Genomic DNA, 23667 nt, shown 5'->3' with positions numbered 1-23667 from the left:
GGAGAGCAGCGGTATAATATTAAACACATTTGGCCTTGAAATAGTTAATATTGATGAATTTATATAGCAGTAGATTTGAGTGGCTTCTCTTTGTCTTTTTCTCCTTTTCATTATTATTATTATTATTGTTATTATTTTTGTTTATACTGTACTGAATTTACTGAAATAGTGACTTCATATTAAAAAACAAAAACACGTTGCAGCCTGAAAGACACAAGATGAGACAAAATCTAACTCATTGGCATCATCTTTAGTATCATTGCCAGACATGAATGTGTAAAATTTATTGGCATATAATTAGCATGATTAGAGTGTAATCATGAATTTTCTCTCACTTCACAGATGATGACCTTGAGTTCCGTGGAGGTTAGGTGACCTTTCCTAAGGCCTGTGGTATTTCCTTACAGAGCAGAGCCTGGATTCTAGTTCACCAGGCATCCGGTCAAGGATTGAACTCAGTGATTCTGAATGGGTGGACTATATGAAGACTGAATTTTAGAAAATAACATTGTCCTTGGGGTAGAATATGATTTAAGTTTCAAAGGGTGTTATTTTGAATTTGTCTTAGGCACCTTAATTCCTGTTTCTGTATGTGTTTTAGTTATGGGATTGTTTCTAGAATGGATTTAATTTCCAGTGCCTGGAACCAAGCTATTATAATGCTTATTGAATGAAAACTTGGACTATAAGGTATATCTTTGGTTACACATGTTGCATATCTTTGGATATAATTTAATTAAAATTTTAGTATTTTTTTTTTTTTTCCTGAATTTGAAAGAAAAGTCCAAATCCCTCAAACTGAAAACAAACAAAACCACAGTGGTAACTGAGTAAAATAGGTGAATAACCTTCTTCTGGGTATACACTGGAACTTCCATTACTACCAAGTAAAAGTTGTCTTTCGAGCTTGGTTAATCAGTAGACAGGAGGCCAGTCGCCTCTTTGGGCATCTACCTTTCACCCTTGTATTCCAAAAGCAAGGTTAATCCTGTTTTGGAATTAGTTCTATCACTCATAATTCAAGGGAATTTAAGTAGCGTGAGATAAGTATTTCTGTAGAAGAAGATAACCTTAAATCACCCTAGTTGTTGGTCTAGCAGTAACAGGCAAATCATAACTGGATTCCTATCCTTGTCTTAACCTCCTTGTACATGAGTTTTGAACTCATGGAGACTGCTGTTATAAAGTTCTTGGAGTGCATTTGCTTTCGGTCCAATCCCCTCCTTTATGTCCCATTCCTAAACCGAGCATCTAGTGTCTTGTCCTAAAACTGCAGGCCCAAATTGGGACTTCTGATGCCTGCCTGATGCCACCCACCTGCCTGCCTGGATGCTGAGCTTTCTCTACCTTCATAACTTTTGCGGATACTGCCCAGCTTTAGTGCATCTGTGTAGTCCCTTGGCCCTGACCATCTTTAGTCTCTGTGTATTATGACTCGTTGCTCTGCTTCTGATTCAGGTATGAATAACTAAAAGAGATACATAGATGACATTGCTTATCTCTGATTTTTTCCTACTGCAATATTAAGAAATCAACCCTTTTTTTATTCAACAAATACTTATTAAATCCTACTACATACCTGCCATTGTTCTTGCTCTGAGGATACAAAGTAAGCAAAATAGACAAAAATCTCTGCTTTCACAGGGCTTGCATTCTAGTGATTGGTTAGCCTTATTTTTTTATTCTTATTTTCTTTCTTTAAATAACTTAGTTTATTCCAATTACGAGTGAGTGTTAAGAAATTGTCAATATGAATAATTATTATACTGATTGGCCTAAAACAGTGTCTGATACATGGCAGGCACAGAGTAAGTATTTGTTAACGGAGCCTCTGGAGCCTATACATATAATTGGATGGGTTCCACTGTGATTCATGCCATCGGAGTCAGTTTAATTCTCAAAACATGTATTCCCAACATTAGGGTTTCAGCTCAGCCAAATAAACCTAGTTTGTAGTTATGCATATACATGTTAAAGTTGTTTGGCTCATAAGCGTTTCTATTGGTCTTAACTATTTCTCCACCCTACTCTTCAAATAAATATGTTAAACAGCAAGAATTGCACTGCTTCTGGAGAAGTGAAGAGAGAACCCTCCTTCAAATCTTGTCTCAAGGTTTTTCCTACCTCTTCGTTTTCATACTTGTGAAAACATCCTGACTCAGTTTCTTAAAACACAAGAGCTGTGTTTCTCCAGTAGGAAGAGTTGTCAGATCTTTTACTGTGCTTCTCCGAATTTCCCTCTTCTTTTTGATCAGTATCTTACTAGGGTGTAGCATGAAATGAAATATGTACTGCTATTACCATGGCAAATAATTTTATCTTATAAGATAAAATCTGTATCATTTTTATAAGGCTGTATTTTGAGAAGAGCTTAGTGTTATAAAAGTCTTATGAAAACACATCTAAGCAGTTTGTAAGCTTAGATTTTTAAATAGATACATAGGAGATTTTACTATAAATCTATTAAACATATTTTCACTTCATAATACAGATTCACAAGGATTTTTTTTTCCCTTGTCCACAAGTTTACTTTTGCCTGGGAAAAAGAATTGCCACCATTGGAGACACAGGATTGGATTGGAGTGGGTGAACCATCTTCTCCCTTAGTATTTGTCTTCTATTTGTATCCAAAATGGGTAGTTAAGGGAGGCTAGAGATATTACAGAGTAAATTTGTAATCTTCTGTATTTGATGATGTGAAGAACAAGTGTGCCCTCAACTGAGATATTGTATATGGAATCACCTAATAAAATCTATAAACTTACATTATTATGATTTCTTTCTAAAAGCTTCCCTTTAATTTGAGGTCAGAGAAGAAAATACTGGGCTGGTTGGTCTCACTATTGGACCCATCATAGTTTTTCTTATGCTCTTAAGAAAATTTGCTTATTCATTAAGTGTAGGTAATATACTCTAAAACTCTAGGGGAATATTAAATTTTCTCATGAATTTGACATATGGTCAGATATTTTGAATGAGGGCATCATGTTTACCTTTCTAAAGTGACCCTGGAGTTGGTACGCTTAACACCACGTGGGTAGGTTAGCCGAGCACCTGCATCCTCACCTTTCTACCTGGGATAAGTCAATGGGATTTAATGAGGAAGCCCAGTTTATAAGAGGGTAACGACGCTGTGAACTAAACTCGATGGGGAAGATGATATAAAGGTGATCTTGTGTTGCTGAACTGCTTCTTGTTGTTGTGTGCCATTGAGTTGATTCCGACTTATAGGGACCCTATAGGACAGAATGGAACTGGGAAAAAGGGTTTTCGAGGCTGTAATCTTTATGGGAGCAGATCGCCTGTCTGTTCTCTGGAGGAGCCACTGGTGGTTTCTTCTGTGGACCTATCAGTTAGCATCTGAGTGCTAAACCATTGCATCCCCGATGCCTCTGAGCTTCTGAGCTGTTAATAGCCTACCTTTTTTGCTTCCGTACTCGCTAAAGCGGATACCAATTGAGATCTCTTGATCAATATCTGGCATGTAGATTAAATGTGAATTCTTCCAGGACAGGGGTAAGCCTACTAGCAAGTTTACAGTCTAGTTGTGGTCTGCTCCTAACCCAAATTAGGGTGTCATAGTAGGCATTTTTATATTTTTATTGAAGTGCGACTAATACTCAACAAAATGCACAGATCATAGGGGTTTCATTGGACAAGTTTTTCACAATTGTATACACCTATGTAAACCACCCCCCAGATTATGTGGAACATTTCCATTACCCCAGAAGCTAGTCTTTGTCTCTTTTCAGTCAATTATCCTCCTCCTCCCCTTACCCCTATTTGTATTACCATAGTCTAGTTTTATCTCTTCTTGGATTTCAAATAAATGGAATAATACAGTGTGATCTTTTTGTGCCTGGCTTCGTCCACTTGACATAATGCTTTGGAAACTCTTCCTTGTTGTCGTGTGTATCAATAGCTCATCATTTTTATTGCTGAATAGTACTCCATTGTATGAATTTGCCACATTTTATTTACCTACTTTTGTCTAAGCCTAATTTCTGGCTCCATTTTATGTTCCTACCCTTGTTTTCCCTCCTTTTCCCCCAAAATACTTCAAATGAATACGTCAGTCTCTTTTAGTAGATTTTTCTACAGTATGGTAACCTCTGCATATGTAGTTCTTTCTGCAGCTGAGGACAATTTTATTTTCTATTTCATGTGATTATTCTATTCCACTTATTCTTTCTTCCCTTTGGGTACTGGTAGCCCATTACTTGATACTCTCTTTGCTTGTCCTTTATGACTATTTTCTTTTTCTTAATTTTCATTTCTTTATGCCTTTCCTCTGTATCAAGGGGTATCTCTTAAAGTTTTTATCCTCTGCATCACTGATTTTCTGTAGCATCAACTATACTTTTCAGTGCTGCCAAAATGAGCTTTAATTTTGAATTTGTTTTCATTTTCATTGAAATACTCTAGCGCTCCTCCTTATATTTTATATATTATTAGTCTTTGTATTATTATTGTGTTATTGTTGATAATATTATTCTTATATTATCTTTTTATCTGCTTATCTTAGTCTGTTGCCTTTACAGAGAGTTCCTATTTACTTGTATTTCCTTAAGTATGACAAACCATTTCCTGGGAATTTATTCTTCATTTATTTTGCAGGAAATATTCAAAAAGACTAAGAAATAGATTTCTCTTGTTTTGACATATTTTTCTTCAGCCCCATGTTTTATTTTCCTTCCTTATTATCCTTGGACAAATGAGCTCTGTCCAGAGCCAGATGGGCTGAATGGATTGGCCTTTTTTTTCATGTTTTGTTTTCTACTAAGGCAATTAAATCCTCTTTCTCAATCTTCAGCGGCAGGACAGACTGATGGACACATGTACAGAGCAGTTTCTCATTCTAGCAGAGGTCAATTTTATGTACCTGGGTTCTATTGCAGTCGCCTCTTTCTTCTACACCTTTCTCTATTTTAACGTTATTACGCTGTGTAATTCCAGCACACACGTCATCCACAGTTCTTTCTCTTTTCTCCTCTTTCTCCATCCATGACCTCTCAGAAGTCTTCTGCCATCTACTCCCTCTACTTTCTGCCCAGTTGTTTCCTGAGGTTTGTAGTATCTCTGGTCATGAGGAGATAGAGGTGGTAGAACCAGGAAGGACAGGGGAAACAATTTTCTGCTCAATCTAACACCAGTTCCTAAGGGATGGAGAAACACTTGTGTGTAGGTTTTTGCTTGGCATATACCCTGGGTCCCTGACTCTGGGGACAGATAGTGAGAGCCATAGCAAGTACAGGTGGCTGCTATCCTTGAGTGAGGTCAAAGTATGCTATGAGATGAGAACTGGACAGTTATCTGTGCTCTCCTCCAGCTGTATCTGCTTTATAATTAGTGTTGATTCATTGAAGATTTAGGTACTTTTTCAACTTTAGTTTTCAATGATATTGAGAGTTCTTTTGTTTCTGTTTTGTTTTGCTTTTGTCATTTTTTTCAACACTTTCATTGGTATTTAGTGATAAGTTGGGAGGGACTGTTCTCCTAGCTATTAGCTAAATGTCCTTTTGAAAAAAGACTCTCGACCTTACATTTTAAATGATAATTTTAACTGTCTGGAGTTGTGTGCTCCACAAGCCAAGCAAGTCAAATTAAAATGATTAAATTCAACTGGAAAGCTACTTATTTTGAGAAAAAAACCTTAGAAACCTGTTGTTTTACAAATTATTCAACTAGTTATTTCAGTGCAACTAAGACATCCTCTTGAGATTGTGTAGTCAGTTGGGAGTCATCAGTTATGAATTCTAACAAGCTGGATGATGTGTGAGCCAAAACCCAACATATTCAGAATTCATTTTTTCTCATCTGAATAACCCCTAAGTGCCATACTCCCTCTAAAGCCCAACAGCATGTGTTTTTGTTTGTTAATTTCAGTAGTCCTCCTGTATTGGCCAGCTATCTGATCTACAGCCCCTGGTTTGCTCAATTTTCTTTTCTTTGTGTAACACGTGGAGCATGATCTTGCATCATTGTTAGAACTTTCCCTTGATCTGTATTTTTAAATTGGGTCCGAGTTATTGGTAAATGGCAGATTTTGTGGCAGGGAAAGTGGTGAACTCTCCTGAATGCTTCCCCAGAAGAGCTGAGACTGTCAGTTCTCACTTGTTCAAGGATATCAACAGTTCTGATATAAACAAAGCCCCTAAATGTGGCATTTCAGCTCTTGTCTTCTGCAAATAAAAAAAAAAAAATCCTTTAAGCAGGTGTATTTTCTAACAGGTTTCTTCTTAGCTTCTTTTTTTTATTAAACTTATTTAAGAATAGAATGAATTAAAGATCATTGGTCTTGTTACTGTAGAGTTTTTAATACAATTCAAAACTAATTACTTTTTTTTTTTTTTTAGCTTAATCCTGATTATCGAGATGCTCAAAATGAAGGAAAAAATGTGGTGAGTAGAATTTTTTTTTTTCTCCAACAAATCCCAAGTATATTGTTCATATTTATGAGAACAAATAGAAAATTTAACGGGGAATTTAAAAACTAGGGACTCTTGAGAGAGAGTCTCTGTGTAGAGGCTGTGGATCAAAGGTAAAAAGTAAAAGAAGAGATGGGTTAGATTATAAGAAGATGTCCAGTAGTTGGGTGTTTAAAGAGATTTCTAGAACCTTGGAGGCCATTTATAACTGAATGGTAAAGGTAACTGACATCTGGAAGGTACAATGCATCTAGGCTTATTTTCCAGAAGTGTGTAGAAATTAGGAAGGAGAAATGGAGTTATAGCAGAATGATAAAATGGAACAAGAAGATAATCCATTTGCATTCAAAATAATTGGGTGTTATTTGTGGAGAGAAAGTGAAACATTAGGCAACTAGATGAGGGATTTTTCTGGTATTCTAAAGGGTTGTACTTAAAAAAATCTCATTTTAAAGTGGATTTTCATTAAAATATTTATTCAGCTTTCTGATCTCATCATAATTTGTAAATAAGATAACACTTTAGTCCTGTGACTTCATAATGCCAATATGACTTCTTTATTCAATCAAAATTTCAGTAATTCAGGACGTTTGATGTGATGCAGACAAAACCTCTTCTGAATGATGGGCTCTTTTTTTCTTTTAAAGCAAGTTAGCTAGATACTTTCATGTAATATAGAGAGCCTATAACTCAATTTTCCTGGGAATTTAGCAATACCTTTTGAAATTTATAGGTATTATTACTGCGTCATTAAAAATTCTACGCTTTGATAGAAAAAGTTAGAAGGCTTAATTAAAATGACTACTGTCATTGCACTGGTACATAGCTTTACGTTTTATGAGGATATTGGCATGGGAGAGGTGAATCAAATCAGAATTTCTAGATTGGATTAAATCCTTTTTGACCCCTTGCTTCAACTGGCTATCAAGTTTACAACAGAAATGAAGCTAAGGTATCATGTCATTGATCCAATGAAAGTTTTAAGTTATGTGAAAATGCTCCTAAATATACAGGTAAACTTATTAGATCAATTGGAACTTCTATTTTTAATTCAATTGCATCATCCTGTGTGGGGTCTTCTCCCCTTGGTTTTCAAATGATTGTCCCAGGATTGTTGGGTTCTTACTTTCCTATAATTTAGGAAAATGATATAATGTTTAAAAAGTTGACTATGAATCATGGCTCCTTTGGTCTTAGTATAAAGTTGTCCATGGTCTCCAGCTGAAGACCACTAGGAACACATCTGTGGTTGAACAAGTTGGGTTTGTTAGTCATTGCAGCGACAGAGTGCACGCCATGGGGGAATGGTGGAGCATCTCAGTAAGAGGGAGTTAGAAAGAACTTATTACAAGATTTGGCCTTGTGTAAGGTGATTTTGGGGCAGTTTAAGAAAGTGGGGCTTTGCTGTGGATTGGATGTTGTTAGGAAGTGTGGTAATTCCATGATTTGTATCTTAACAAATCTTATTTACAAAGAGGGCAGAATAGAGCCAGGGTAATGCCGTAATTGGTAAAGAGGGAGCCATCACTCATATCAGCTGGGGGAGGAGGATATTTACATAGTCTTTTTTTTTTGGCTTGAAGAATGTTCACATTGTGTCTGTGTTCAAACATAATTATGGAGTGGTCTTATTTTTGTCTTGATTCATCATGGTCACATAGTGGGCTTGTCTGATGTTGGTGTTCTGTGAAATTGTTCATAGCCAAAAGGAGAACGCTACGGCCAGGTGAGGCCAGGCCAAGTTTGTAGTAACACCAAGACCTAGCTGATCCAAGATGTCAGGGGCTTTCTTTCTATTTCTCAAGGTTTATTTTTAAAATATTCAATGTGACTTCTTCAGCTTGGTGTAGGATAAAGAGAATTCTGTCTCTAGCACCACCATTGACTTGTATGGCCTTGGACAAGTCAGATAGATTTCCTGTTACTCGGTTACCCCACCTGTACAATGGAGTGAGGTTGTTTTCCCTTCATACTTCATTTCCATGTTTTGAAGATAAAATTAGATCAGAAAAATGGAAACTCTTTGAATAAAAGAGGTTAGTAGACTAAAAATGTAAGTAGTTTCTATTAAAAAGGCATCATATTAAATCTCCAAATTGTGCAATAGAATTAAATCTCTGTGCTCATTCCCTTTCTGCTACATACTATTTGGTGATGCTATGGATGGTTCTGGGCAGAGTAGGGTGGGCAAGTGTAGCGTATAAAGGTTTACAAAGCAACACAGAGAATATGGATAAGTCATGAATCCATGGTGAAGTGCACTCTTTGTGCTAATCAGGATTTTAGTTAAACTTGACAGATTTTTTAAATTTCAAAATAAAACTTCTTTATTCACCTTTAAAGACAAGAAAGAGGACTCCTTGTTTAAGCAATTATCGTGGGTAAGACTTTAACTGCATACAACACAGGTGGGTCTGCTTTTGCAGTTTATGACTGGATCTCATCTCTCATCACAGAGGGACATCCAACTGGAGATGTTCAATTTAATTTTTGTTTTTTCTCCAAAGTCACTAGCTTGAAAGTAAACAAAGCTGAAAAGAGGGAACTGTAAAACTAACAGTATGGCTTCTTATTTTGTAGACTGTTTGCCACCTAGCAATAATTATGTTTCTGTCTAAAGAATAAAACAAAGGAGCAATTAGAGTTTATCTGCAGCCTGTGAAATGAAATCAATTTCCCAAAACAGAATGCTACCTCACCTCAGATCTGGATTCCAGTAACACTGAGTTCACTGTGACCATGCTAATTCTTTCTTTCCTAATTTTCCCTATGTTGTCTATTTAATGCCCAGTTAATATTTGTCCTATAATTTAGAAACCTTTCTCAAAACGTTGCTTTCCATTTTTGAAGTTTCAAAGGTTAATGCATGGTGCCGCTAAAATGGGGCGGTGTGTGTCAGAGCTCCCATTAAGACCCAAATTGCTGTATTTATTCTACAAAGGAGTCTATTATTTCCAATCTTACAAATGGACAGCATCCACAGGGACCCTGTAAACATTGGAACCGTGTCAAGCCCAGCTGGGAACCTGACGGTCATTAGTTTCTTCTCCTTGAAAGGCTACATCTTTCCAAATGGCTCTTTGAAGGGCTGTTTTTTTGTTTTTTTTTTTCAAATAACACCACCCACCTTAAAATTACAAAATTTATGTGGAATGTGGTCTGATTTTTCATGGCACTGTCTTTTGTCTGTCCCGGGGTTCCTCAGCCTCAGCACTATTGACGTTTTCGACTGGATAATTCTTTGGTGTGGGGGGCTGTCCGGTGCATTGTAGAATGTTTAGCAGCATCGTTGGCCTCTACTCACTAGATATCAGTAGCACCCCCAACCCCACCCCAGTCCAGTTGCAGCACCTATAAGTATCTCCAGAAATTGCCAGGTGTTCCCAGAGGAAGGGCAGAGTGTTCCCATGTTGAGAACCACTGGGCTACATTGGTAGTTCAGTGGTAGGATTCTTGCTGTCGAGACCCGGGTTCGATTACTGGGTAATGAACCTCATGTGCAGCTACCACCCATCTGTCAGTGGTGGCTTGGGTTTTGCTATGATGCTGAACAGGTTTCAGTGGAGCTTCCAGACTAAGACAGACTAGGAAGAAAGGTCTGGCAATCTTCTGAAAATCAGTTAAAGAGAACCCTATGGATCACAATGTTCCAGCCTGCAACCAGTTACGAGGGTGGTGCAGGACCCGGCAGTGTTTTGCTCCATAGTGCATGGGGTTGCCGTGAGTTAGGGTTGACTCAGTGGCAGCTAACAACAACAACAACATAAATAGAAATATCCCAGGAACCACGAAACTTTGCTGAAAGGTACTCGAAAATTCTATTCTGTAGATTTTCTTGAGGGATGCTGTTACCAGATTCTGAAAGAAGACCCCACAATTTCCTTGAGAAGACCATGTATCCCTCAGTGATCAGGTGATAAGAAAGAATCAAAGTCATAATAGAAATTAGTTTGAGAGTAAGAATTTGTTAAGGAAACATGGCAAGGAAAAAGTGTTGGGCGCTTTAAAATGGCTGTGTTGTATCTGATTATATCAAGTCAGCAGTGAGAGCAGTGGAGGATTTGAACAGGAACCCAGATGCTTGTACTTCATTATGCTGCCGTGGCTGAACACCACCAGGGTCTGAATGAATCAGCTCTGAAAACACATATGTTGCTTTTTACAGAATGTCTTTCTGGCTCGTAACAACAGAATTACGACAGAATTGCAATGTGATGTCTCTGCTAAAAATTCGATGACTCGCAAATGAGTGAACAGAGAAGGTGTTACAGAAGCTAACTGCTGTGCTGCCACTGGCAGCCTTCAGGACAGGCAGGAGAAGCAAGGAGAGCCATTAGGTTGCTCCGCTTGCTTTTCATGGGGGATTTTAGACTTGTATAACCAGAGAAGCTGTGTGCTTGTCCTTCCAAGAAAAAATGCTGCTTTTATAAGAGCCCAGTAGACCAGGTTAACATTCTGAGGGCCCACATTTTCCAAAAATGAGCATGTTTTGCAGAACTACAAGAAAAAATGCTGCTTTTATAAGAGCCCAGTAGACCAGGTTAACATTCTGAGGGCCCACATTTTCCAAAAATGAGCATGTTTTGCAGAACTAGCTGATGATAAATTTAACACCTGTTCAAGCACCCTTGTGGCGGTGGTGTCTGCCGAGGAAGTCAGTTTTGTATCTTAATGTATGTTCATGATGCAAAAGGGAGCACATTGTGCATTGGTAATTCTGTGAAGGGAACTAGTGTTTCTGTGTCATTTTTCTTGCTTACAAAGAGATATAGGTGTAGGGAGAAAAAGCCACATGCACACAATTTTGAACTGGACTGTCTTCATATTATAAAGACATAATATTGATTTTCTTTGATGCCGAAGCTTGATTTGTAAATTAAAAAAATTATTATAAGTCATTGTTTAGATTTCCTTAATTAAAAATTCTTAGGGGCTGGCTTGATATTTACTGTTAAACTGTTTATAAAGGTGAGTTTGTTAAGCAAAGAGTACAAGAGATTAAAAGCAAAATGTTCAAGACTACAGCATTGTTTTCAAAACCTAAACATGTCAGAAGCTTTTATTCACACATAAACAATTGTTATGCTGTTTATAAATGGAACTTATCTATTCATTAAGGTTGTTGTCCAAAGACCTAAGAAAACTATTAAAAAACAAAACAAAACAAAAATCCTTTTGCTGTTGAGTTGATTTCGACTCATAGTGACCCTATAGGACAGAGTAGAACTGCCCCATAGGGTTTCCAAGGAGGGCCTCGTGTATTCAGACTGCTGGCCTTCAGTTAGCAGCCGTAGCTCTTAACCACTGTGCCACCAGGATGTATTAATACATTCTGCTTATCCTATGTAATGGAAATAAAACCACAGCCCTTATATAACATGAATAATTCAGACAGCCTCTTTTAATTAGCCCTAACTGGTGAGGTTTTTATATGTTTAAGAAAATTCTTATTGTTATAGGTTGGGAGTGTCAAAATAAAGAGGCCCCCGACTACTCTTGTTGCCCTTCACCCCCAGGCATACCAATGGATAGGGGCTGGGATGGCAATCTCTAAGAACATGGATATGATCTCTTTTTATAAGCCTAGAAAATTCATTTTATTAGCATTCCAAAAGGGGTGTGGTTGTAGAAGGATTAGCTCCTGCTAAATGAACTCACAAGTGACTGATGTACAAACCACAATGCCAACTTCCATTTGCTGAGTAGACCTAAATAGTTGAGTCAGTTTGTCAGTGCATTTTCCTTGAATGAAAAAGCTGTGTCAAAAGCTAAATTATAATCAGAAGATTGCTGTGCAGGAGGCTTAGAAAATTAGATGACACATATTCCTTTCAGAGAGATGGTTTTCTCCCAGGAAAATTGAAATACTCCCTTGCTGTGTCAGGTACTGTCTATACTGGGCAATGGTGAGAGAAACTGTCAAATTCTTGCTCATCGATTCCCTGTGTTTATTTAGGCTTCATGCTGATCTTCTGTTAATAAAGCCTTTCTTCAAATGTGGTTCAATATAATATATTGGATTTTCCTTAGTTAAAATCATTTTTATTGATGACTTTCCAGTACTCTGCTTAAGCCACTTATTCCCAAATCTCCTTGGCCACATATTAACAAAACCCCTTGAGTTATTTGTATAATGACTAACCTTATTCATTTTTTTTGTATTCTTACATTCTAAGGAAATCTTGCCATCTTTCACATGAATTAACAACACTTATTATATTGGTGGTTCCCTTTTTTGGCTGTAATACTGCAAAAAAAAAAAAAACTCCTTTAAAATATTTCTTTATGATTGTTATTCTTTGGGTTTATTTTCCCCCATGTTTTAATGTTATTGAGGATATAATTAAAAACAACTTTCCTTTCCATCCTTTCAGAATTATCACTCCTTCTTCTTAAACCTCTTCTTCTACCTTCTTTTCCATCATAATCATTATCATTTTCTTTTTGTTTTTTTATTGTATTTTAGATGAACGTTTACAGAGCAAATTAATTTCTCATTTTTTTCAATATCAGATGTCGCCACACTTTTTTTTTTTTAAACCACTGAGAAGGAGTAAAAGAGGATTGTGTAGAGCCCGTAAAGAGTTTCTTGCCTCAGCTATTTGTAGTTTAAGGCAGACTGGAGTGTGGTTCCTGTGTTACCATTAGACTTCAGGGCCTCCAGGGAAAAATCCTTCCTTGTCATTGGTATCTTGGTATAACACTCGGATTTTTCTGTTGAGCCTCATGGTGGAGATCAACCACATAAGACACTTTTGAGCTCCTTCCCTCTTTCCTTCTTTTCTTCCTTCCTCCTCCTTTGAAGCACGTTTTTAATTTTGGTGAAGTCCAATTTGTCTACTTTTTCTTTTTTTCCTTTGTATCTTTTGTGTTAACATCTAAGATCGTGCTTAAGCCTAGGTCAGAAAGATTTACTCCTGTGTTTTCTTGTAAGAGTTTTATAGTTTTAGCTCTCATATTTAGTTCTATGACTTACTTTGAATAGGTTTTTGTATATAGTGTGAGGTGGGGTCTAACTCTGTTTTTTTGCATGTAGAGATCCAGTTGTCCCAGAAGAATTCATTGAACAGATGATACCTTCCCTGTTGAGTAGTCTTGGCATCTTTCTTTTATAGAAAGAGACAGTACATCTAGGGATAGGTGGTCATAAAAGTAGGGAGGAAAAGGCAAACATGTAGAAACAGTTATGCTTATCTTCTCAAGATGTTAACTGGCGGCTCTGGAAACTTCTTGATTATCATGGTCTCACAGTAGCATAATACTTACAAGGACTGGAATCAGCTAGAACTAGGTTTGATTTTTGGCTCTAATACATGATATTTATGTGAACTTGACTCCTAGAGTCTTAGTTTGCTTATCTATATTATGGGGATAAAAACATGTAACTCATATCCAGTTGTTATTAAAACCAAAAACCAAAGCAATTGCCGTCGAGTTGATTCTGACTAATAGCAACCCTACAGGGTAGAATAGAACTGCCCCATAGGGTTTCCAAGGAGCGAATGGTGGATTTGAACTGCTGACCTTTTGGTTAGCAGCTAAGCTCTAACCACCATGGCTCCACTTTTATTAAGCCACATATGTATTTTAGATATTGTTTTTTTTCCTGCCAATAAAAAGAGCTTCCAGCAAAACTGGGCCATAGACCATTTTCTTGCATACTACTGTTTTTCTTCTAGTATACATACTCATTTCCCCCTCTTCAGCCCCCTCCCCCCATTTCTACCTTCCTATTTCAACTAATTATCTTTCTTTTAGGATCATGCTCCCAACTCACTATGAGAGTTGAAATGCAGCAAATGAGCAAGACCATGCAAAAGGTTGTCTGAATTTCAATTGGTAATAATTAAAACCCAAAATATCTTCAAGACCCCAAAGAATAAATTACAAGTAATATAACTTCACTTAACTAGCTGCTGGCAGAAATTTTATTGGGAAGAAGTCTTTTCAACTCAAAGGTGATCTCTAGAGACCCTCCCCAAACTTGGGATTCCATGATCCTAAGCTGTCACATCATCTGGGCAGCCATCTCTCCCAACTCACCTGGCTGGCCAGACTACTTATTGTTGGGTGATTTAAAGACTTGTAGATATTCTCCCAGGATGGGAGGGTGTTTCTGCCTTTCGTAAAATTTTGTCTTTAGTTCTCAGGCTTCAGTGCCTTCAATGTAAAGAACTGTGAAAATGGGCCTCATGATGCAAGGTAATTCTTTCAAAAGACTTGAGGAAGGCTCTTGGCCAAGAGTTCATACTTAGCCTTTGAACAGTGACTCAGCCAGTGTTTGAGTGCTCTAGGCCTTTGGCTTTGGCCAGCTAGGACTGAAGCCATGGCCAGTTGAACTTGGGCTTCAACATTTACTGCCACCACTCACTGCTCCCTTCTCCTTTCCTGTCTTTCTCTTTTCCTCCCCACTCTTCCCCCATTTCCTTCTCCTCTCCTTTCTCTTCCCTTCTTCCCCTTTCCCCTCAGTTCTTCCTCCTTCCTTCTTCCCTTCCCTCATCCTCCTTCTCCTTGTAGGTAATTTTACTCACCTGTTTCATGGCAATGACAATACTTACCTTTCCATCTCTCAGTTTTTTCTTGTGATATCGATGAGAAGAACCAAGGGAACAGCTTTGTTATTGTGAGAAACTTTGTGTAACTTCAAAAGTATAATCTGCTTACTGTTTCTGCATGTCTTTCTTTCCCACCTCCCCATACTCCCTTATAAGGCAAAGTTGCTTAGCAGACAGAGAAAACCCCAATAACTTTCTGCCTTTTTCTAATCAATAAACATAGTTCATATTTACTAATTAGAAACACCTATTATGGGAATCACATCACCTGGGGAGAGTTTACAGTTCTCTGCCATCATTTAACTTTGAATTTTGGTCTTAGCAAAAGACATAAATCAAAGATGACAGGAGTTACCAGGCGGTGCTGGGCCACGTGGGAGTTTAGCAGAGAGCAGCCCCACTCCTTCTTAGGAATCCTGGCGGTTCTCTCTGTTTGTTCACAGTTCAGTTGTGCTGTCAATTTGTGCACCATTTACAGAAGAGACTAAAAACTAAACTGCAAGGGTTTTCTGGTCCCAGGAAGATGATGCACACAGTCTTGGAGAGCAGGGAATGGAATGCTATGTGACTGTCTTCCAATGATCAACAGTAATATCTCATCATCACAGCAGCCATTCAGTACACATTTGTTTTAAAAGGTTTTCATTTGCTTTTTGAGCATCCTTTTCCTCTCCCACTTTCATGTACCTTCTTGTGATGGTGCAATGACTCCCTCTCTCTGTTTTTCAAATTTCACTTGTGTTAGTAAGTACATGTAAGTAATTATATTTATGTACTTAATTACCAAGATGATAATGCATTTGTTGAATTACATTTCGGTTTCTTGCACATCAAAGTAGTCCATGGGGCACTGGAGGTTGGGGCAGTTCAAGTAAAAATACATAGTTATTATTTTGTGTTACTTAATGTAAAATGGTAAGGTGTGCTGGGAATATTGACTAAGTTTCACATTATCATGAGGGATTCTATTTGTGAAGGTCTCATTTTACTTCACCTTTTATGCAATCATGGTATGTTCTTGGATCTAATGGAAGAAGCTGATGAACTGAATGAGAATGTTGTTGATTATGTTTTGGGAGTTTGAGCATGAACTCTGGAACACGTCCATGCTTACCCTTTGATATATGAAATCTATTCAACACACTATCTTATCTCTTTATTTTTAATGTGGAGTGGTTAAAATTGCTGCTCTGTAAATAGGTTTAATACAAGAGATGGGACTATAGATTGTGACGGTTAGTGCCTTAATGTTCAAACCACCCTCCAGAAGTGTCTAACTTATCACTGTTGATAATAACTACCTCAGAGGCTTCAGGTCTGAGCAACTCTTTCTGGATGATGCAAAAGACACAATGCTATAATTCAATAAAGAAATACGTACATTTAAATCTTATCTCTGGATTAATTGGAGAGTTCAGTAAGAAATCTGATAAAAGTAAATAACTTTGTATACTTGCCTCCTCGACAGAGAGATGGAGACCTCCCAACTTCAAAGAAAAAACGCCAGGCAGGGGAGAAGATTATGTACACTTTGGTCTCAGTCCCACATGGAAATGACATTGCATCTCTTTTTGAACTGGATGCCACAACTCTTCAGAGAGCTGACTGCCTGGTTCCAAGGTAAAACAAACAAACAAACAAACAAACAAACAAGACATTGTTTATTTGAATAATTTTATCAGTGTGTAATGAATTAAAACCATAACGTTAATATTTTTTGACATAAAGATAGCAAGCATAAATGAAAAACAAGTGTGAGAAACATGCTTATTGTGTGAGTGGATAATCATAGTTTGTTTTATGCTTATAAATAATTAAAATGTGCAGGGCCAAAGAAATTCTGAAAAATTCATAAGACTTATTACTTCTATGGCCTTTGGTTACTAAAATGAAAGATAATATGAAAGCATTTCTATCATTACTTATGTTGTTGATTTTTTTATGTGAAATACCCAAATCATTAATCTATTCACCCATTCTTTCATTTATCCAGTTATTTAGTCAACAGGCATTTATTGAGCATCTATGACATTCTAAGCATTGCTTTAGTCACTGGACAGAATAACACTGAAAAAATTGGTTATGTCCTTGCTTTAATGACCCTCTCAAGTGGGAGATAGTCCATAAACAATAAACTAATAAACATGAAATATATGGTCAGGCATTGAAAATGTTTTAAAGCAAAATTGCAGGGTATGGAGAGTTCTATTAGGTAAGAGTGTTTAGGAATAGCCTCTTTAAGTTGAGACATTTGAGAAAAGATCAGAATGAATTGAGACATCATGTCTTCTCTGTCTGGGGAAGAGTAGTTCAAGCAGCAGTGACAGGAATTGCAAAAATCTGAAAATTTACCAGGTGTGTTTAAGGACCAACAAGGAGACCAGTGGCTGGGAGTGAGGCGGGGGCGGGGGAGGAGAATTGGTTATAAGGTAGCCAGGATTTAATGTAAGAAAATATGTCTCCTTTTTTCTTCCAATTTGACTATTATAAGTAAGCTCTTTTGTCTAAATCTGTCTACTTTCCAGCAATAGCACAAGAATATATTCTCTAGTTGCATAAAGGAATCTTACCCATATTAATAGGTCTAGTGGCGTGATTCTAAGTTGGCCTTGGGAAGATACCAGTAGTTAGGCTGAAGGTGCCTGTACACAAATGCAGACATTGTTGTATAGGTTCCTTTCAAGGAGGGTGAAAAGTTGCTGAGAAACACTGCAACTGGCTTGAGCTTCCCAAGGTGTCTCATGGCCATTCAGACTCATGAGAAATGGGGCTGAATCTTGACCTTATGTGAGTACATCTCTCACTCTTCCCTGCTCCATCAATATAAGCCTGTAATGAAGATTTTACTTGATCCAGGCATGTGACATTCTCTTCTTAGTATTGGGATCTTAGTCAATCCTTACTATGACTTGATTTGTTTTAGATTTAACTCATCAAAAATGGAGTCCTTTTAAAATTCTAATGGAGTTTGCTTAAGGAAATGATAAAAAGGATCTAACTTTGAAGTGCATGGATCTATGACAAGGCCCCTGAGCCTTGCTTTGTATGGAGGTGTTTATTACTATCCAGAACTGTTGAAGCACTTCTCAGTATAGTACAGAATTTTGTATTAACATGGATCAATTTGCCATTAATTGTATTAAAGATGGTATTAAGTAATATATAACTCTTGAACACTAGCTGTGTGTTAAGCCCTGTTTCAAGTTATTTATAAACATTATCTTATTTAATCTTGGCAGCAATCTGTTTTACAGATCAGGAAACAGAGGTTTAGAGCACCGCTTCTCACATTAGCTGTAAATTAGAATCATCTGGGTGGCTTTGAAAACTCTTGGTGCCCTGGCTGCACTGAGACCAGGGCTTAGAATCAGTTCATTCTGGTTTGAACCACTGCTGAGAGTTTGGATTTCCACCCCAGATATACTAAATCAGAATCTACATTTTAACAAGATCCTTAGGTGATTCTTATGTATAATAAATTTTGGGAACCACTGCTCTACTAGTGGTTCTCAGAATTGGTCCCTAAGCAGTGGCATTAGCATCTCGGGACCTTGTTAGAAATGCAGATTCTCAGCAGGGGTTCGAACTGGATGGAACCAGCTCAAAGCCTTGATTTAAACCAATGAAATCAGAATCTCAGGGATGGGAGGCAGGCTTTACCTTTTTTTTTTTTTTTTTAAGATTACCCAGGTGATTCCAATTTGGAGTCTATAGTCCAATGCTTCTCAACATTTAATGTGTATATGAATCGCCTAGATTACACTTCAGATTCTGATTCTCACTTAGTCTAGGGTAGGGCCTGATACTCTGCATTTTTAACAGCTCCTCAGGTGATGCTGATGCTACTGGTTTGCAGGCTAGACTTTGAGTATCAAGAGCTTAGAGCTGTGGTTCCCAAACTTTGCTGCACTTTGGAACACAGGAGATCTTTAAAAAGTACTGATGCCTGGCTCCTGTTCCCAGACATTCTGATTTAATTGGTATGTGGTGAGACTTGGGCATTGGGAGTGTAAAAGCTTTCCAAGTGATTCTAATGTGCAGCAAAATTACCAAACTACTGGCTTAGAGTAATAAAGTTAATTGGCTGCTGTTACGCTCATGATCTTGGAGTGTGTGGAGTCTATATTCTTCATTACTCTGCTACTATTTCTTCATATTTTAGACATTCAGATTCTGTCAATGTCCTAATGACAACAGATTTCTGTGGCATTGGCGCTAAAGAGTTACTCAATTTCCAAAGTTCTCCCAAATTGGAAATTATTATTACTGGAATGTAGTCTTTTTAGTGTGAAACTCAATAATCTAGGATAATTTAGGTAGATTTAGATTAAGAGGCCACAAAGCTGAAAAAAGCTATGACTTCACTTTCCAGACACTTAAAATATACTGAGGAAGAAAACTGAGTACAAATATGTCCTGTGTAATATAGTGCAGAAAAAGATAAGTGGTAAAATAGAGGAAATGCAGAATTTCTGATTATTTGAACAAAGATCGGTTTTTGAAATTCCTGCACTCTATTTTTATCTACTTTTATGCATGAACAGACTTGGCATTGAATGAATCTCTCTCCCTGAGGTTGTTGGCCTTTTACTTTTGTTTTTTCTTATTGGCCTTAATGCTTTCTGCCTTATGTTGTATGATTTATTTGTCTTATCTTTCCTACTGAACTGTAAGCTCTTTGAAGACAAGATTACTTAATACAATGCTTTTCTTTTAATAGGCACTTTATACATATTTGTTGCAGAAATGAATGATAAAAGATTCACTAAAAATGGAAATATTTGAATTAGATAAAGTTCTAGCTGTCGTTTCATAGGTACTCTACCACAGTTTATATATCACGTTTACATGCAGATAATTAAGGTATAAAAAAACTACCATCAGGCAGTAGTTTTACCGGAGTTTGTTCCTTGATCAGTGGTTCTCACTTTAGCATACATCAGAATCACCTAGAGGGCTTGTTAAAACAGAGAATTGGGGTCCCATCCCCAGAGATTCTGATTTAGTGGGCTGGGAAGAGGCCTGCGATTTCGCGTTTCTAACAAGTCCCAGGTAATGCTAATGCTGCTGATCCAGGGACCATCTTTTGAGAACCACTGGACTAAGTAATAATACTGCATGCTTTGAAATAGTTTATAATACAGAATTCTCCCTCAAACCAAACTGATATTCTTATGTTTGAGTCAATTATTAGTCTAACATATATTTATATTCATATCATGTATGATGGTATAAATATTTACTGTGTGTCTTAATTTTTATAATCTTTTTTTTTTTTTTTTAGGAACTCATATGTTCGGTTAAGGCATTTGTGTACCAACACGTGGGTAACCAGTACCAGCATCCCCATAGACACAGATGAAGAGAGGCCTGTTATGTTGAAGGTAAATGTTGCTGGGAATGGTTTAATTTTCGACTAAATGCTTTGTGACTAGGATTGGGGGTAACACAGGTTCCTTACAAATCACTTTCACTAGTATTAGAGATTATTGCAATTAAGGTCATTAAACACTCATTTCTGCAAATTGCTTATTTAGGTCACTCAGCTGAATGGCTGTGATTCAGGGGGATGCAGCCCAGGTATCACTGGTTTCTTAAGGTTCAAACTCCTGCGGAGAATTTGCATTTCTAATAAGTTCCCAGAAGTTATACATAAGAATGACCTGGGGATCTTGTAAAAATGTAAATTTTGATTCAGTATATCTGGGGTAGAAATTCAAACTCTCAACAGGGAACTTGTTAGAAGTGCAAATTCTCAGCAGGGGTTCTATCCTGAAGGCACCAGTTTGAAGCCCTGGATATCAAAAATGTGGTAGCAGCATGTGTGAGAGGAGAAGCTGCCAGGAGTGCATTTTCTCTGTTGACGCTGAAGCAAAGGACACGTGTGAAAGGGATGCATTTCCAATGGGGCCTTGGAATCAGGGCAGAAAGTGGGGACCGCAAACTTCTGTGTCCCTACAACATTTCATGATGTATGACACATGTGGGAGTTGTGTCTGAATTATCTACTCCGCCTTGTATTTTTAAACTCTGCTAAGATGTGTTGTTGCTCAAAGAATAATGCATAATTATTTTAAAAAACTAATCTTAATGGAAAAACCCATTGCAGATTGGAACATGCCAAACAAAAGAAGATAAAGAAGCATTTGCCATTGTGTCCGTCCCACTGTCTGAGGTCCGAGACTTAGACTTTGCCAATGATGCAAATAAAGTGCTAGCGACCACAGTTAAAAAGCTGGAAAACGGCACAATAACTCAGAATGAAAGGAGGTTAGTAACTTTTTAAAATGCCTCTTAAATCGTCAAGAACCAGTTGTCAGCTGTTGCAGTAAACTTCAAGTGAATGAGGGGACTCTAAGGGAATATTGAGAACATTCTGAATGAGATGGCATCTCGATTTCTCTTGAGCATGGTGAGTGAATGAAAATGGCGAAATTAAAATCTAGCAGAATATTTACTTTTCATGTTTTAGTTTGGCTTGGAAATGGCTGTTTTTAGTTACTGTCTGATCTGTCATTTTAAATGCTTCCTAAGAAATTTGCCATAACTTTTACTGCACCCTGGAACCCTGGTGGTATAGTGGTTAACATCTCAGCTGCTAGCCAAAAGGTCTGTAGTTGGAATCCACCAGCTGCTCCCTGGAAATCCTATGGGGCAGTTCTGCTCTGTCCTGTAGAGTTACTGTGAGTTGGAATCAACTGGATGGCAATGGGTTATTTGTTTTGTTGCTGTTTTCCTGCACCGGTAAGTCAGGTAATAAATTTGATTTGATATTTGGATTTAGAGTTCTATAGGTCCTAAAAGAAGTTTCATACTTTTCTGTTCTTATTTATTCAAGACACATTTTTCAGCTCACAAAACAAATAAATTAAACACAAAAAATCTGCAGGGTGTAGCTCTCTGCCCTTATAACTCCCTCAGAGAAACCAGATCCTTGATTCTTAAGCTCTGATTGTGGAAATAAGTGAGAAAAAGAATGATATTGAGGACTAACAATTGTTGCACCCTACCTTGTATCAGATATTGTTTTAGGCACTATAAATATACTTTATCCTTCAGATAGTCTAAAGATAGATATTATCCCCATTTTACATACAAAGAGATTGAGAGGTTAATCACGTTGGGTAGAGTCACACAATTAGTAAGTAGGGGATTCAAGTATGCTTTTCAGTACAATAGAGCGTAAGCATTCTCTATATTTCCCTTGTTCATGATCTGCTGTGTAAGTTTTGATTTGAATAAGAAAAACTATTCACCAGTCTACCCAGGCATTCATACATTGGCATTCTCACACACAGCTGGTGAGATGAAAATTGGTATAAGTACTTTGGAAATAGTTTGGCAGTAACTAGCAAAGTTAAAGAAACAAATAGCTCCATGGCTCACCAATCCCATCCCAAGGCTGAATGTTCTCGATTATCTGTCCAAAAGAAGCTCCTGCATGTGTGTACCAAGACACGTGTTCCAGAATGTTCAGCCTTGTTCTAAAAGACCCCAAGCTGGAAACCATCCAAGTGTCCATCACCAGGTGAATAGATGAATAAAGCGTGCCGTGTTATACAATGGAATGGTATAGTAATGAGAATAAATGAACCACATCTATGTGTAACAACATTGATTAATCTAATAAACTTCAGATTGAGTGGAAACTAGACAAGACAAATGCATTCACTGTAATTCTGTCTGTAAAGTTGAAAAAAAAAAGCTCTCTTCTTTGGGGTGCTTAGGCAATTGGCAGAACTATAAAGAAATGCAAGGAAGTAATTATCACAAAAATCAGGACGGTGGTTAACCTTCGAAGGGAGAAAGAGGTTGTAATTGGCCAGGGGCTTGTGGGGGCTTCTACAGTGTTCCATTTCCCATTCTAGGTGGTGGTTTCATGGGGATTCATTTTATAAATATTTGTTAACTAAACAGATATGCCTTATGAGCTTTTCAGTATGTATCTTGCAATACAAAGGAACAAAATCCAACTTGCTTCCCTCCACTTCCATCAGTTAAAAAATCATAAATAGGCAAACAAATGAAATAGCTGTTCCTCAGCTTCCTCTCTGTTCTTAACCTCTGTTTTCCCCTTCACAAAACCCTTTTTGAAAACAACAGTTGTGTATCCAATTGTACCTCTAACCCTGTTGCGGGGAAATGATAAAGGCCAGAAGCTGAAACAACTGCCTCATTTTCTGGGCTACAGAGAATTGAATAGGGAATGATACCCGGTATGCAGATAGCACTGTTTATTTGCCTGCTATTTATCTGTTAATTCTCCTTTTGTCACTCTCGCACATGCCCAGAAATTAGACAGCCTTGCTTAAAAGTCTCTCCTGCTAAGCGCTAAGGTATTCCTGGATGAAAAAGACAGAGATTCATGTTAGGAGTGGCTTCACCACTGTTGTCTGTAACCCTGCCCAAGTTACCCTTACCCAGTTCTTCCTGGAGAGAATCATAACTGTTAAAGATGATTCTAAGGAAGGTGGTGGACCAGGATTGATCAGGGAGCAGGCACCTTTATGTTCCCCATTTCCTTCCCCACTGTTTTAGAGTGAAAAACATCGTAGCAAAGAGATGGCTTTGCCTGAGAAATAGAAAATTGCAATAATTGGTTTTAATTTAGTAATTTCAGAAAAGCTACCTCCTATCAAAATTCATTCAAAGCTCCTTTCAGTACAGTAGGGCTTATTGGCATA

The 23667-nt window shown here is 37.5% G+C and overlaps 1 protein-coding gene across 1 annotated transcript in view; it reads left to right on the top strand.

The window, feature by feature from the left end:
- The window catches only part of ITPR2 (inositol 1,4,5-trisphosphate receptor type 2), a 523041-nt gene that overhangs the window by 126146 nt on the left and 373228 nt on the right, over window positions 1-23667 (top strand). The window contains exons 10-13 of the mRNA XM_049882682.1: window positions 6357-6401; window positions 16452-16603; window positions 20268-20367; window positions 21093-21253. Of these exons, the coding sequence (XP_049738639.1) occupies window positions 6357-6401; window positions 16452-16603; window positions 20268-20367; window positions 21093-21253 (458 nt within the window). The remainder of the gene's footprint in view (window positions 1-6356; window positions 6402-16451; window positions 16604-20267; window positions 20368-21092; window positions 21254-23667) is intronic.

The sequence above is a fragment of the Elephas maximus genome, chromosome 4 (assembly GCF_024166365.1).
Source record: "Elephas maximus indicus isolate mEleMax1 chromosome 4, mEleMax1 primary haplotype, whole genome shotgun sequence".
NCBI lineage: Eukaryota > Metazoa > Chordata > Mammalia > Proboscidea > Elephantidae > Elephas > Elephas maximus.
Note: the sequence above shows the minus strand (reverse complement) of the source record. Positions and strands in the feature narration are given on the sequence as shown.